This window comes from Chelon labrosus, assembly GCF_963514085.1.
Source record: "Chelon labrosus genome assembly, chromosome: 7".
NCBI classification, from domain to species: Eukaryota; Metazoa; Chordata; class Actinopteri; order Mugiliformes; family Mugilidae; genus Chelon; species Chelon labrosus.
This window is the reverse complement of record NC_140343.1, coordinates 5072283-5088356: the sequence shown is the minus strand read 5'-3', so window position 1 is coordinate 5088356 and position 16074 is coordinate 5072283. Positions and strand designations below refer to the sequence as shown.

At 42.4% G+C, this 16074-nt stretch overlaps 1 protein-coding gene across 1 annotated transcript; it reads left to right on the top strand.

The window, feature by feature from the left end:
- Positions 1 to 5828: 5828 nt before the first annotated feature.
- Positions 5829 to 7909, top strand: b3galt2 (UDP-Gal:betaGlcNAc beta 1,3-galactosyltransferase, polypeptide 2; the record flags this gene model as incomplete). The annotated part of the gene is made up of 1 exon (XM_084547485.1): positions 5829 to 7909. The coding sequence occupies one exon, from the start codon at positions 5829 to 5831 to the stop codon at positions 7167 to 7169; it is 1341 nt and encodes a 446-aa protein (XP_084403611.1). The 3' UTR covers positions 7170 to 7909.
- Positions 7910 to 16074: the final 8165 nt, after the last annotated feature.

Here is a 16074-nt window from a genome sequence, read left to right as displayed (position 1 = left end):
CCACATGACGTTTGTTGATTGACGTGTGAGTGACGGAGAGGATAGATTTATACAAGCGCATATACAGACACGTGGACACTCAACTCAAGGGCCAGAGTCACCTGATGCCCGGAAAACATAATACGACGTGGTCTTAATCATGTGACTATCCAGTTATCCAAAAACCTAGTGATATCCCACCAACAGTAGTTCTGCAGAGGCATCATATTAGATTCGTTTGTCGCCGTCTTGAGTCTGTTGTAACACCCGGACGCCACGTGTTGCAATCAAAGTGGTTAAAGAGTGGTTACCAAGCAAGCAGCCTATTAGTCTAATAGTTAGATCAACGTGACGTAGATACCGTAAATAATGGAAAAGTCATTGTATAGGTAGCTAAAGGTAAAGGATGAACAGTAAGCAGTTGAAATGGTATGCAGAAATGATTGAAATAATTCAAACTAAAAAAAACATTTGAAAGGGTTATGACTAAATTGTTGGATAACTGCTTGAAGAAGCCTTTAAATGTGATGCTTTAATGATGAGCATTAAAAGCAATGTAAAAACAACTGAAATGTCCGAACGCACTGTTAAAAATGGTTCGCTCATGTTAAATTGAAAGTTTAGCTAAAACTATTGGTTGAACTATTTATTTTGTCTTTAGTATTAACACTTGAAGTCGCTTTAGATTTCTAGGTTTAAGGGATAAATGGTTAAAATGGGTTTATCTGAAGCTAGTAGTAGGAATTAAAGCTTTGTCGAACCGAGCTAAACCCTTTAACTGTTTGAATTAGTTTGAACTGCAGGAAAAAAAATGTTGTCTGATTAAAAAAAACCTATAACCCTCTTTAAAGTTGGGAATTCCTGTCTTATATAATAGTATTTTTCCGTAAAAAACCTTCTCTTCTATTTGGTAAAGCCGATTTGGGAGCACCACCTGGTCAGATAGTGGATATTAAGTGAAGGAGCCGCAGCACCTCCCTTCACCTCCGTGTTACCTGTTTCCTCGGGAGTCTCGGTGAACTCTTCCTCGCAGTCAGAAAGGTAAACAACAGTCAGAAAATGACAGGTTGCCGAAGAGAACTGCAGGAGTGAGGAAAGTGATCTGGATGAGGGAGTTAAGAGGAGGCCTTGTCAGGCTTGACGGGAGATGTGTGGACTCGCCAACATCCGTCCTCCTTTCTTCCCCGTGTCCGCTCTGAACCAAGCCCAGGTATGCGCTCCCTGCAAGATTCCTTTTGAGATGAGCTCAGCAGGACCTCAAAGAGAACAAAAACACATATGAAATTTTTAAAAGTCATTGCTGTGGAGCCCAACCCATATTGGCAGTGAAACTAGTTCAGTGCGGGGATTTTTGCCAGCATAAGCAATGCAGCAAGGAAGCAATGGAAAGAGAGTTCTGAAAGAGGGAGCGAGCAGGTCCTTTATTTCTTGGGTTTGGTTCTCGACTCCCATCTGGAATGCTAACGATGAATGCTGAACCTCAGCAATGCCTCAAACACAATCAAAATAGTGGCCGTGCTCTTCCTCAGCTGCCCTGTTTCTAAATGCATTCTCGCAAAACTCTGGTTGGCATCAAACGGACAAACTTCTGTTTTGATTTGAAAAATTGATGCCTCCACGGAGTGCGGCACACCAAGGGTTCGCTGCAGAATTAAAACTAAGTAGAACAAGAAGAGCCCCGACTTCATTTCCTGGTAAAGGTCTGGATGCTGAAGAGACGTTATTATAACCTTTCTCCAGGAAAATTGAAAACCTAAGTCAGTGGAGGGAGTAAATTTAAATAGAAAAGTCATCTATGGCTGCCGGCTGCATCATTTTGTGAACTCCGTATCGCCGGATGACTTCAAATTTGTTGAGCGTACAGCTGCTACTTCACCACTCAGTTAAGAGCTTGAGTTGTGACAAATCAGTAGCAGACGGATTCGGGTGAAAGTAGAAGTACAACAATGAGTATTCTAAAGTGAAAGCACGGACGTACTGTCAGAAAAATATGATTAAAGTTAAAAATAAAAGTACTAAAGCACCTTGTGTACAGAAGTACATGCTTGCTCAGTTCAGTCCAATAATACGTTGAATGGAACGGCTTTGAAGCAGTCACAGCTAGAACGATTACTCAATTTAAGTGAAACGACAGAAAATTGAACTATTTGATGAACCGATTAATCGTTTGATTCACTTTCAAATACTGTCAGCTTCTGTCTTCAAAAAACGGGAGAATTTTGGTCTTTTATGAGAGTTAAATGAACGTCTGTTGGCTCACTAACAAAGACTACACCTTTAGTGACGCAAGGAAGTTTATTGGACTTGAGGGAACTCGCTGGAGGGAAGAGAAGGGTCGAGGGGAGATGGATGATGGTCTTTAGACGTGGAGGAACCCAGGGAGTGAGGCTTTGGGTGGAAGCTTTGGCTCTTTCTGTTCCTGGTTCATGTAGTGAAAGAGGGGGGAGGAAGCAAAGAAACGAGAAGGATGGGGAGGGTGGGGGTTGAGAAATGAGATGAACATAGAGAGATAGGGCTAGGACACACCATAGATAAGTGCGGGAATTAGAATGACATGAGACGTGGTCTTGTTCCCGAACCCAAGTTGCATTGACGTTATTTGGATGGATTGAGCGTTTTCTGTAATTTTCCTTGGACTTACTGTTGATTTATTGAGAAATAATGATCAAAATAATGTTTTCAGATGATTTTCGAGACACCCCGAAAAAGGCCACGTGCCTCAACACTGCTCCAGCATTAAAATAAATTGGAAACGCAGTGATTGCTTCAAGGCAGCGTTATTAGAGAACACTGGAACCTGAGTCAGCCACGTAATCAGCCAGGCCTGCTTCAATAAAACCGAATTTAACTTCGGTGAACAGCCACTCTAAGCGGCTCATAAATGGGGTGGGGTGGGGGGGATGCTGTGTTTTTCCCGAGGAAAACGTGTCACTATCACAAAGTGCACGGTTCCGCCGGATGAAGGTCACACCCTCGTCGACATCGGCGAAGCTTGTTTTGCATGCATCGCATTGTCGAGGCGAAAAGCAGGCTTGACTGCTTATGTAGCCGCGCAGATTCAAAGAAAGCAAACCGTGGAGAATGGTGCATGAACCTTGAAAGTCTTTTTTTTTTTCTTCTTCTCGAATCATTTTATTTTTTTCCTTTGAGGCGGATGTGGTGACAGAGACGTCTCAGTAATGTATGCCTAGAACATCGCCGGCGTGCCACTCCCTCAGCCTCCGCTCTGATTATTGACCGCTGCAGAATCGCTGGGGCTTTAATTAGTGCTAGTGTAACTAATTGGCTTGCATAGAAGTGACATTGATGGGAGGCAAGAAAATGAATTAATGAGGAGAGGCATTGGCAGATTAAATGAAAGTGCTAAAAAGTAGAAATGGATGTGTGATCTCGGAGTGAAAATTAAAAAAAAAAAAATACAAGACCGAGCCATTCATCGTCGCCTGAGTGTGTGGGTGGGCGGATGTCAAAATGTGTGGGCATCTACTTCATGTACACGTGTACTTAATGTGTGCGCTTTCTCCATCAGACCTCATGTAACTTGATGTTCATTTAGATGACAGTAGAAATCTCTCAAGCTCTGGATATGCTTCGATGTAAAGTATGTTAACCTTTAAAACAAAGCCGGCCCTGGCCCCTCTCATTCTCCTGTAATTGCTTGCGCTGGGTAAGCACACTCGCCTGAAAAGGTTATCGTGTTCCTTGTCAGTTGTCATGATGAATGAGCGAACGTAGCAGGAAATGAAACTAGGAAGTTTAGCCAATCTTTCTCATACTAAGCCGGCATGTAGCGTTCGCACAAAATAATGCGCTGTTGTTCGACATCTGCAGATGATTCAAACGCAGGCAAACAAATAATGAAGAGCGGCAACGCAGGCAGGCAGGCAGTAAATTAACACACACAGGAAGGACGGAAGGATTCAAAACTGCTACACTGCTGCAACATTAATATTCACTAGAGTCTAGTACAACCTCCAAGTTTCTGTTGGCGTATTCTGTTTTGTGTCTACCGCTAGTGTGTGTATTCACATGCACGGCAAACATGATGCATGCATCTAGTGTGGGTATAATTATGTGTGATGTGCACATGCATCTTTTGTGTGAGTTTGCACACACATGACTGATTACTTTGTAATGCATAACTGTTGTGTATATCATTAAGTCTGGCCTGCACTACATTTTGTCTGTACTGTGTGTGTGTGTCTGTGAACACAAAGAAATGATTATGTGTGCAGAATTTGGTGTGCATATCGTTACGTGCGGTGCACTCTAAATGTTGCGCTTGTGGAAATGGACTATTTGCCTTGGTGAGTCAGTGTGTGCGTACAGTACACGGTCGCTTTTGTGTCTCACCTCCCCTAGCGGACAACAGATGTGATCATTTAGGTCTTCTCCACATCGTTGCGTGTTTGTGTGTCTGCATGTGCACACTTAAGCAATGTGCACGTCGTGTTGCGTGCCCTGTGTTAGAAGGTCGAGCGGCCTGGGTGATCTCGGTTAGACACTAGGCAGCATTGATAAGATGAAGGTGGAAGGTGAGCGGCGGGTGAAGGCCGCTTTCGCCGGAGGCTGGTTCAAGCTTCGGCACCCCTGCCCGCTGGACCCTGGCAACTCTTTCTGACCAATGCATCTCCTCCCTGGCTGTTGACGCGCAGCGGGGGCTGATGACACTCGCTCGCCTGTGCGGCACAGAGTAGCATTAGCTGGCACCATGTCGAGCGAACCTGCAATTTATACCTCTGCCCCAGGCATTAGACTGAATAATGACATGCCAGAAGGATCCACCGTCTCACCATGCCCGGCACCACACGTCCAGCTCATAGCTCAGAGTATTTTGTTTTCTTCTGTATTTTAAAATGAGTCTGTGATGATTAAGGAAATGGTTTTTTGTTTTTCTGTCACAGTAAAAACCAATAGTTGTGTTTACTGAGCAGTAGAGGTGTTCTGATTATGCATGTTAGACTGTATCTCAGCAACTAGGCACTCACCTTGAGCAACTCTTTATTCAACCACACAAATGCACTGTATGCACAGTCATTTTTTTTACAGCAGCAATCTTCCCTTCAAGCACTAATGTGCTGTCGAAATTTTCTTTCCCTAAAAAGCCACATCACACCCTACCGCGCTCTACGTCCCTTTGCAATCAAAAGCGCTACAGTGCTGTCGTATTGATTCAGCTTTTCCCTTTCAAAATGTTAAGCCAGCTTACCAAAACACCCATTTACCATACTGGGCCCTGCATCCACAGAAAGCTCTAATTGGGGCTTTCGCATCTGGAAGAAATTAATTTATAATTACTCTGTGTGTCAAAAACAAACCATAAATAAATTGGTTAAGAATTAAGTTCAGTTCTCCCCATAAGTAGGGTGAAAAAAAACACACATCTGCAACTCAGACAGTTGACTTGTGGCTCAGTGCCAGTGAAAAGGAGGTGCTTGGCTTGTTTGGACTTCTTCCAAGAATGTTTTCTCAGTCTCTCTTTTTCTCTCTTTTCAGATTAGAGAGCGCAAATACAAAGGAGGTGACCCTTATCATATCCTGAAGGAAACGAGACATAGAGCATGACCCTGTGTTTGTCTACAGTGCCAAAGAAGAGCCAGGGAGCACCCTCCCTGGCCATAGAATCGCCGCCTTCCTAGCTCCACCAGGAGCCCTTTTAACCCCACTGTAAGCTGCACTGGGGGGCTCAAACGTTCCCCTGACTCCACCAGGAGGCTCACTCCAACGCATCTGCCAGCTCAGATAACCCTCTTGATTGTTGGCAACCACATGTTTGAGGTGACTGTATGTGACCGCCGCTGTCGCCCATTCTCGAGCAGCAGCAGCCTCCTGCGACCCCGATCTGCACCATGCAGTGGAGACGGCGGCACTGCTGTCCCATCAAGATGACCTGGACCATCAAGCGGTCGCTCTTTCGGACCCATGTGGCCGGCCTCCTCTCGCTGGCTCTGCTCTTCACCCTATTCCTATTTTTCAGCCACCAGGACTGGCTGCCGGGACGTAGTGGGCTTCGAGAAAACCCACTGGCCTACACTGTCAGGGGCCTCCGCAGTCCCAAGGGAGAAGCCAACCAGAGCAGCTCCCTGAGGGGCATGTGGAGAGAGATGGGGTATGTTGCTCCAAAGCCTCCGCTCAACCTCAGCTCTCAGCAGGCAGAGGGGGCAGCTGGAGAGGCAGGAGGAGGAGGAATAGGGGGAGGTGGTGGAGGAGGAGGAGCCAGGATGGGTGTAATGGGGCTGGAGGACTCTATGAGCACTAATAACAGTTTACAGAAGGAAATGGGTGTAGGAGGGAGGCTTAGTGCTCAGCCTTACCGATACATCCTGAACGAGCCCTTCAGGTGCAGGGACAGCACTCCGTTCCTCGTCCTACTCATTGTTGCAGAACCAGGACAAGTTGATGCCCGCAATGCAATTCGTCAGACTTGGGGAAATGAGAGCATAGCAATGGGCCTGGGGTTCGTCCGTCTTTTTCTGCTAGGCACTGGAAAGAGATCGGACACCTACCTTCAGAGCAGCATTGAGGAAGAGAGCCGTGTTTACCACGATATCATCCAACAGGACTATCAGGACACTTACTACAACCTGACCATCAAAACCCTCATGGGCATGAATTGGGTAGCCACCTATTGCCCACATGCCACCTACGTGATGAAGACAGACAGTGATATGTTTGTCAATACAGAGTATCTCATCCAGAAGCTGCTGAAACCGGAGATGCCTCCCAAGCAGAAGTACTTCACCGGCTATCTGATGAGAGGCTATGCACCAAACCGAAACAAGGACAGCAAGTGGTACATGCCGCCTGAGCTGTATCCAAGCGAGCGCTACCCAATATTCTGCTCAGGCACAGGGTACGTGTTCTCAGGGGACATGGCCGAGCTGATCTACCAGGCCTCGCTCAGCATACGCAGGCTGCACCTGGAGGACGTTTACGTGGGGATCTGCCTGGCAAAACTGCGCATCGACCCAGCACCCCCTCCCAACGAGTTCCTCTTCAACCACTGGCGGGTGTCTTACTCCAGCTGTAAGTACAGCCACCTGATCACGTCCCATCAGTTCCACCCCAACGAACTCATGAAGTACTGGAACCACTTGCAGAGCAACAAGCACAACGCCTGTATCAACATCGCCAAGGAAAAGAATGGCAGGTACAGACACCGAAAGTTCCACGGGGAGAGGCCTCCATGACGGATCCTGTGACTACGACCTCAAAAAGCAGGGAGATGATGGGTGCACTGTAACTACCGCCGGTGGAGGGCATGTTGAACTCAGCACTATACACTATATGGGGAAAAGCACATTGTTTTTGTTATTGTGTACAGTCGATGATTCAAACTATTTTTTTAATTTAAAAAAAAATGTTAAGTATTGTAAACCTATTGAGCTATTTCTAAAGGGAGAATGGAGAACGTGTCTGCGTGATGTGGAGCATGCACAAAAAAAAAGCTGCAGCTCAAGAGTGGTGTTTATGATAATTCAGGTGCCAACAGAAAGGTGGTAATTGATGTTCTCCTCTAAAGAGTAATACAGTATGTCACACTCAACAAATGCTTATTAAAGTAACAAAAAAAAGAGACACAATTGTGTTTACACAGACAAAGGGAAATGTACATTTAATATGTCGAGAAGTTACACTACCTAAATATGAATGAATGATACGAATCTCTGATGTTGACCAGTTACGCTAACGTTGACCAGTTATGCTGCCCTGATTCTCAGTGTTTACTTTACAGATCTATCAAAGAACACTACTCTAAAGACGTTTATCAGTCATACACTGTATTTTATTTTTTAAAAGAATCTACATGAAAGCACCCAGAATCACATCAGAGATGACTGAGATTGTATTTTTTAAAGCTTTTCATTGAGTATGACTCTGCACTTGAACAAATGTGCAATGAATCAATTAATTAAATGTACTGAATTCACTTGATTTGTAGCTTTGTGAGTATTTTTTATTTATTTTTTTTTAATCTGGGGTCCTTCATGTCATCATTGTTAATATCTACGCTGACGTTCAGTAGATTTCTGCTCTGATGGTTTGAACACGTGCATAATTTATAATATACAGTATATTTAGAGGAATGAATTACATAGGACATTTATCACAAAACATGAAATACATTTCTCCGTTTTGCCCAGCCTTGGCAGCAAAGGCTGATTTGAAACCAGAAGCCAGTTGCAGCAGCTACTCATTTACATAATAGTCATATTCACTTATAATGTTGGTGTTTACTCTGCATATTTCTTTAAGATTCATTTAAAGCAGTTTACAACTCAAACTTGCTGCTACATAAAGATTAGCTGCACATAACATGTCATGTATATATATGTAGAGTGTAGCCAACTGAACTAGCTAGCTACTAATATGTGTGAAAATGTAGTTATCTTACTAATAGCTTAACATTTTCACTGAAAAAGAACATTTAATCAAATAAAACTGTGCTAAATTGCTATGTTATGTGCTAACATAACAAATACAAAGTCATACTTTTTTTCAGAGCATTGGAAATTAAGTTGGGGCCCTAAAACAGTTAGTTGTTGCACAGTTCCTTCCTTTCAAATGCCCATTATTAAGCATCAGAAGTTGGGTATAATGCTTGGTGTGCAAGTGGTAGTCAAGAGAACACTGTTGCTAGCCTAGTAATGATGTCTAGAAGCTGCTAAAGCTTAAAACCTAGCATCAAATGCTTGGTGTTCAATGTGTAGCCAAAAGCACACTGCTGTTAGCTTTGCTAGGTTGTTGGTAGTTGCTAGACAACAACATTTTGCTAACAAGCGGGTTAGTGGGAAGCGATGTGCATGAAAAGCTTGCCGTTCAAGGTAGTTGGGAGTATACCGTTGCTAGCCAGGTGATGATGTCTAGACGCTATTAAGGCTAACAAGCTAATGTGGGTGACTTGAAGTAGGATATCAATATTTTGCTCAAACTTACACATTTATGACGAAAAACTTAGCTATCTAAATCATGCCACCATTTCTGAATGTCAGCAAACACATCCCAGGACTCTCCTAATGAACATATTCAACACAACCCTATTTGATGGTATCATATAATCCACAACTGGTATCTTCTTTTAGATCACTTCCTGTTATTTTGAGGACCCAGACTTCTCACTTCTTCCCCTCTGTATGACCACTGGTGGCTGCTGTGTTACCAAAGAATAATGCATCCATCCATCATACATAGCTGTTCATCCCCTAGAGGATTGCGGTAGCCTGGAGACTGTCCCAGTACTCGCTCTTGGCACTGGACGAGAGGCAGTCCATCACAGAGCTAATGCATTGAGACAAGCTCACATGCACACCTAGGCAGCGGAAGACCATGCAAACTCCCAAGCAATAAAAACACAAGTCTGAACAAAATCAATTATCATCAATACAGTATAATATGGTATTGACTGGACTTTTTTAGAAATGCAGTACCTTCCAAATAGAAAAGTAAAACACTTGGAGAAGTTCAGGTCAAGTATTCACGCAATGTGAGACACAGCAAAGAGAAATTAATTAAACATTGAACTCTTCAGTGTCCCTCTGGGAGTATCAAATGCTCTACAGTGAAACACCCAAGTTTAGGTTTTAATTAAAAATGAATGCATATGATATTAAATGGCTGCTAGAGTTTTGTTTTTCCAGATGGCGCTGAACTTTCATCTTTCACAAGGGTATTTAGGGGTGTGTGTTAGGGCGGAGGGGGGCGGTAAATAAATACACTCACAGCTCAGTGCTCGCGGCTACCAACGAGAAGAGCATATATAATTGGGTGATGACTCGAAATGTCCTATATCAGATTAAAGTAATCTAATTAAACTAATGGAGAGCCTGGGCTTGCACACTTTTTCCACCAGCTTCACCACACAACCCGCCAGTCTCGCTTTAATCACCTATACGTCTGAGCGATTCCGTTAAGGGCGCTGTAAAACGGGCAGAGTTCACACAATGGTATATTTTAAGCCGCTAATCACTAAGCAGAAGTGTCTTAAGGGAGGTGGAAGCTGAAACGGTGAAGACAGAATATCAAGATGTTCATCTCAGATAAACTGCACAGCGGCGAGGATTTATTTGATGCTGGAGCCGAAGGCACAGAGACAAGAGCTTTATTTGTTGCGCCTTACACATGTACAGTTTCGGTTTAACAGTTATCACAACAGTTATACAGACTATCAGCACACATTCTCTATATATACAGCTGCAATCTGTTTCACATGCATGGGTGCAAAGTGTCAGCTGTATCTATTTCTACAAACTGTGAGACAGGTGAACAGCAAGGTGATGTTGTTTTCTTTGTCAGAGTTACCTCAGGAAGTAAGTAATGGATAGAGTCATACATTATTAATACATTTCTATCTATAGGGTTTCTATTAAATGTGCATCTTTGGGATTTTGGGGAGAGAATATACTGTCAGGAAGCTGTCCCCGTAGAATTTGGTAAATGGTTGCTCGTGGTTTCTTTGAGATAGGGCTGACAGTCTGGTACACAAACCGAAACAAAAGTAAAGGAGAAGTATACTGTTGTACTTTATTTTTTTTTTAATGTTGAAAATGTGGAAAAAAGGAGAGTAAGAACTAAGGTGACAGTGGCAAGAAGAAACCTTGAGCTCATGGGCGGAGGCCCCCATCTGCTTGAGGCCGGCCGGGGGAAAGATAAGGAAGTGGTAGAGAAGAAAGGGGAGGAGGGGAGAGAATAGAGAATCATAGCCAAGCAGATAAACATGATATAAACGAGATAAGATAATACTAGGTGATGCTCTGGCTTGAACCAGCATTTAGAGAAAACCAGAAGATGCCACATCTGTACATGCATGCCTGACCAAAAAAACAAGGGATTGATGACCATGTTGATATGGCTACCAACAAGCAAGCGTGATTAGTGATTACTGTGCTAATTAATTAATAAGAGCCAGTCTATGAACGGAGAAGTGTTCGTAAAACTTCTTGATGACAGAAACATTTTACTTTCCGTTGTAACCAAAACGTAGCTCAGAGTTTGTCTGTTAAAACCAATGACAGGTGAAGGGAATAACCTTAATAATCTCATCGCAATGCAATGTTCTGCTGAGAAATATGGTCCTGCTATTCATGTAGATGTTATTTAGATACGTACCGACCACCTAAACATTGCTGCTGACCAGGCACCCCCACGCTATAGCAACGACATGCCCTAATGGCAGCAGAACATACCCAGCTGGAAAATGTGGCCTTCGAAAAAAAACATGCAAAATAGTATCAAGCTGTTGATTATTCTTCTAAACTCCCCATACCCCAAACTGATAAAGTATCTGTGGGACACTCACTGATCCACAGAGATTCCTCCATTCAACCCACAGGTCCCAAAGACTCCTCTACCAATGTCCTGGTGCCAGACATGATAGGAGACCCTCAGAAGGCTTGTGTCCCGATTCACCAGAACTTTGTGGGAGGCAAAAGGGAGAGCTAAACAATATTAGGCAGGTGTTTTTAATGTTCTGGCTGATGAATGTATGTTGTTCTTTAATAGAAAACATATTAGAGTTCAAAAACCAGAGTTGACGGAAGTGTTTTTGGTTTTGTTTGTTTTTTTTTGGCTGGACAAAAGAATCCTAACTCTGGGCCCTGTGCTAAAATTACTTTGTTAAAGATAACGCCAATTTGCTGTTTCTATGTATAGCTATGGGATCTAATGAACTGTATAATGTATAATGGGATTTTATGAGTCAATTCCTGATATGCAAGAGGGTTAGGTCTAAGGTCAATGTAAAGACAAATCCCAATCTGATAACAGACGACATTAAATAACACAGAAATAAATAAACATTGTGATAACACCCTATGTTGTGCTAGTTGTCTTGAGTTAAATTAGTTGTGAAAGGAATGAATGATATGCCGCTAACAATGCATTGGGCCATTAGACCAAACCTTGTAGTCACCGCCCAGAGACACTTAAATTTATTCTCAAAGCCTCTGTCATTCTATCATGGCAATTCATGAAATTCTCAACAGGTCTCAGGTATTCATCGGCCTCCATTAGTAATGATTAAAGTCATGACTCAAAGCAAGAGGATATTGGAAATAAGGTTGGGTATCATTCATGCATGTCCTATGCAATCAGAGCACCAGATTACCAGCATCCGGCAGCTCTCAACATTTCAGTGATGAAAGTGAAGGAGGGCGGGAGGAAGAACAGCGAGTGGATAAGAAGAAAGGAGGCTAAAAGAGGTGAGAGGAAAAACCGGGGCACAGACAGATAGACTGCTCCGGCTCTGGAGAGAGGAGGAAGCGTTGCAGGATGAAGTAGGAAAGCATGGAACGGAGCCAGGTGACTGCACAGGTACAAGACAAAAGGATGAGGGGCAAAGAGAAAAATAGAAGGAGAAGGAGGTAGTGATGAATGAAGGGGGAAGGAGCAGTGACTGATCAGTATTGAAAACCTGTGCTGCTGAGAACGTGGTAAAGAAAAAAAAAAAGGCTAACAGTGGAAACGGATTGAGATGTCTGCCATGATGGAGTGGAGGCTGCGGCCCGGCTTTAACATCACTGCTCACTGTTCCTCAGAAGCTATAGAAGAGAAAATACACTTGAGGAAGAGACAAATCTCCTGACCTTTCCGTAACAGCCAGGCCTGGAACCAGACTAATACCTCTCTGTGGGCATGACTGATGAATCCTAATGGAAGTTTAAGGTGAAGAATAACTGAATTTGACAAAAGGAAATGACAAATGCCACCTTGTGCAAAAAAAATAAAAAAAATAAATAAATAAATCTAAGGACAGAAGATGTCTTTGAGTAGTGATGGCTGCTGTCCTGCAAAGAAAATAACCGGCCAACTCATTAGAAGCTCAATTTTTTGTCCTGTTTGTTATTGTTGAATAGTATTTTATTTATAAGTTATAATATTTAAATTAACTGCTATCATGGCAATTTAGTTCTTTATCTTGCTTCACAGTGACTGTGTATTGAGTATAAATAGCCTAATACTCACAAAACTAGCTAAACTGTAATATTAGCCTAGCTTAGCTGAGTAAAAAAAGCTGCTATAGGTCTACTCTGGGGAATTTATATGATATGTAAATTTATTATATTGAAAAATATAAACAAATGGCCAGCCAACCAAAAAAGTATGATTAGCAACACCTGCTAGCTAGTCCTGCTTTAAGGTAGGCTACTTAATTTCCAGGTAATTGTTAACCTGGTAATTAGCCAGGTTAACAACCGCTAACCTTAGCGTCTAACACATTTTTATCAAGCAGCCTATGTATTAAACTGTCCTTTTTTTCTTAAAAACATAGTTAACATTGACAAATGTTCAACATATCTGGAAACAACCAAAAGAACAAGTCCAACTAAAAGTTAGCACTAACTTAGCTATAGCTAGCTTAGCTTGAGTAATAATGTGCCTTTTTCACGGTACCCTGCAGTCAAATACCTACATTAAACTGTAAAGCAAAAGTCTTTTTCAAACAAAGATATCCAACAGGCCAAGTGAAGCAATTCTGTGTCAAAATCTATCTCTTCTATTATAAAGCTTGCCTGTTAATCTCCAAACTTTAACCCCCCACACCTATTTTCTTCTCTTTTTGTCCAAAAAACATTTCACGCTATTAAAAAGGAACCTGTAGTGCTGAAGTTTCAAAAGCCACCTACATAACTAGTACTGATATAAAATAATTAGCCTGGTTAATAACAGAACAAGTCCTGCTAAAAGTTAGCTAGCTTAGCTTGATTAACGACTGCATCTCAGCCTATGTGACTGAGGCTAATGTGACTTGTAATCAAAGTAATCAAATGCCGTCATTAAACTGTAAAGCAAAAACAACATATACTGATGGTCTTTTACCTGCAAATATGATTCACAGGCCAAGTGAAGTATCAGTTTTTATTTTCAAGGATATTGTGCAGCATTTCAGTGTCAGAATCTATCTCTTCGGTTTCTGTGTTTGTGTATCAAGCCCCAAACCTTAAACCCCTGCAACTTATTTTCTTCTCTATATGTTCAAAACGGCGTTACACGCTATTAAAAAGAAGTCTTGTGGTGATGGAGTTATAAAAGCCACCGATTTTATTCCAACCTCCACACAAATCCCTTAGTCATTTCTACACAGAGCACCATCTTCTGAATCCTGTCGGCCAAGGCACAACTCCCTAACACTTTCAGACAGATGGCAGATTCCAGCCAAGACTCAAGGCCTCAATAACGGGGTGGTGCCAGCAATGAGCTAAAATCTATTTATAAATGTAATTTGACAGTGACACTCCACAATGCTGGAGAACTGCTGGACATCCAACCTGCCAGGGCCCAGATAAACAAATCCAACCCTGTTAGCACTTTGAAGAGCCCTCTGTAGACGTGTGGTGCTGTTTGTATGGCTCTCTGGCCATTAGCCACACTGAGCAGTTACAATGGAGAATAGCCACTGATATTTAATGGGCACATAGGCTGAAAGGGTCAGTAGGAGCAGAATAGTTACGCCATGCAATATGTTCAGGCTGAATTTCTCCACTATTGTGAATGTGCAGATATCACTTTTAATTCTGTGGAGCAGCAGTAATAGTAAGGCAAGAAAGTGCAGGATTTTGAGCCTAGAAATCATTATCATTTGTACTTCAGCAGATGATTTTACTTATGCAGTAACTTAAAATGTAATTTAATTACCTTTGAAAGAAGCAACTGGTAACACTGCTCACGGGTGCAGAAACATTTAGAAGTGACAGCATTAGTATTGCCCAATAGTATTATGTAATTATCCAGGAGATGTCTGTGATTCTGTGTTCGGTAATATTGTGGTTGTCATTAAAGTTGAAAGTGCAAGTGGGGAAAATAAAGGGAGAGACGTTTCCTGAACGTCTCACTTCACAATTATAAAGAAACTGAAACACTGACAAAGAGCAAAGAACACATTGATGTTTGTTGTGTGTGTGTGTGCCAAATACGATTTGTTGGGAGTCCAGAAATACACCAAGTTAAACAAACTGCACATATACACCGATCAGCCACAACATTAAAAACCATTGACAGGAGAAGTGAATAACATTGACCATCTTGTGACAATTCAGTGTTCTGCTGGAAAACTTCTGGACCTGGCATTCATTCATGTGGACGTTACTTAGACATGTAGCACCCACCTAGACCAGACCAGGCACCCCCACCCCATATCAATGACACACCCTGATGGCAGCAGTCATCCCCAGCAGGATGCAGCCTGACACAGGCACACACACAAAAACACTTTAGGGACAACTCAACGTGAAGAACAGCACAAGGTGTTGACCTGGCCTCCAAATTCACTAGATCCCAAACTGATCAAGTGTCTGTGGAATAATCCACAGAGCCCCCTCCCCTCAAAGGCCCCCCCACTAACAACATCCTGTTGCCAGACACCACAGGACACCCTCAGAAGGCCCATGTCCATTCTCTGATGAGTCAACTGTTTTGGAGGCACAGGGGAGACTTACACAATATTTGGAAGGTGGTCGTTATGTTATGCCTGATCAGTGTATACTTAGTAAAAGCAGATCACTTCAAGGCCAGATTTAATTCTGCTCTATTTACTGGTATCTCTGGGTAAAGACGAGACCAAGGATTAGCTCGTGTAGAAGAAATGAAGGGTTACAGAATCAACAAGGATTTGAATCCCATTGAGAGGTGGGAGGATATGAAATGCAAGAAAACCCTAAAACATGTTTTAGCTGAAGGAATTCAATCAGATGTCAAAGACAGATGAACAGTTATGGAAAGATGCTAAATGAGAATATTACATATATCCATATCTGGTCAATAAATGTTTAAAGGAGCTAATTTTGCTGTTTATTTTTTTGTTTAAATATACCACATTACATCAAATTAAAGCAAATAAAACACCGCACAGTCCTTGCTTTAAATCTAGCATGCCTGAGTGTTGCAGGAATAACAATGTATTGTTCTCCGAATGCTCAGAATATTCTATGTATAAACCTGGCCTTGATCCCAGTGGAAAGCAGTTTGTTAGGTCTTTGGATAATTCTTCAGTCGCCTTTTATTCATCACCTCCGTTCCAAATAGTCGAAATGAAGCGAGAACAAAAAATAAATAAATAAAACGCACCGGCTACAAAGAGAGAAACTTTGTCAGCAGAGAAAA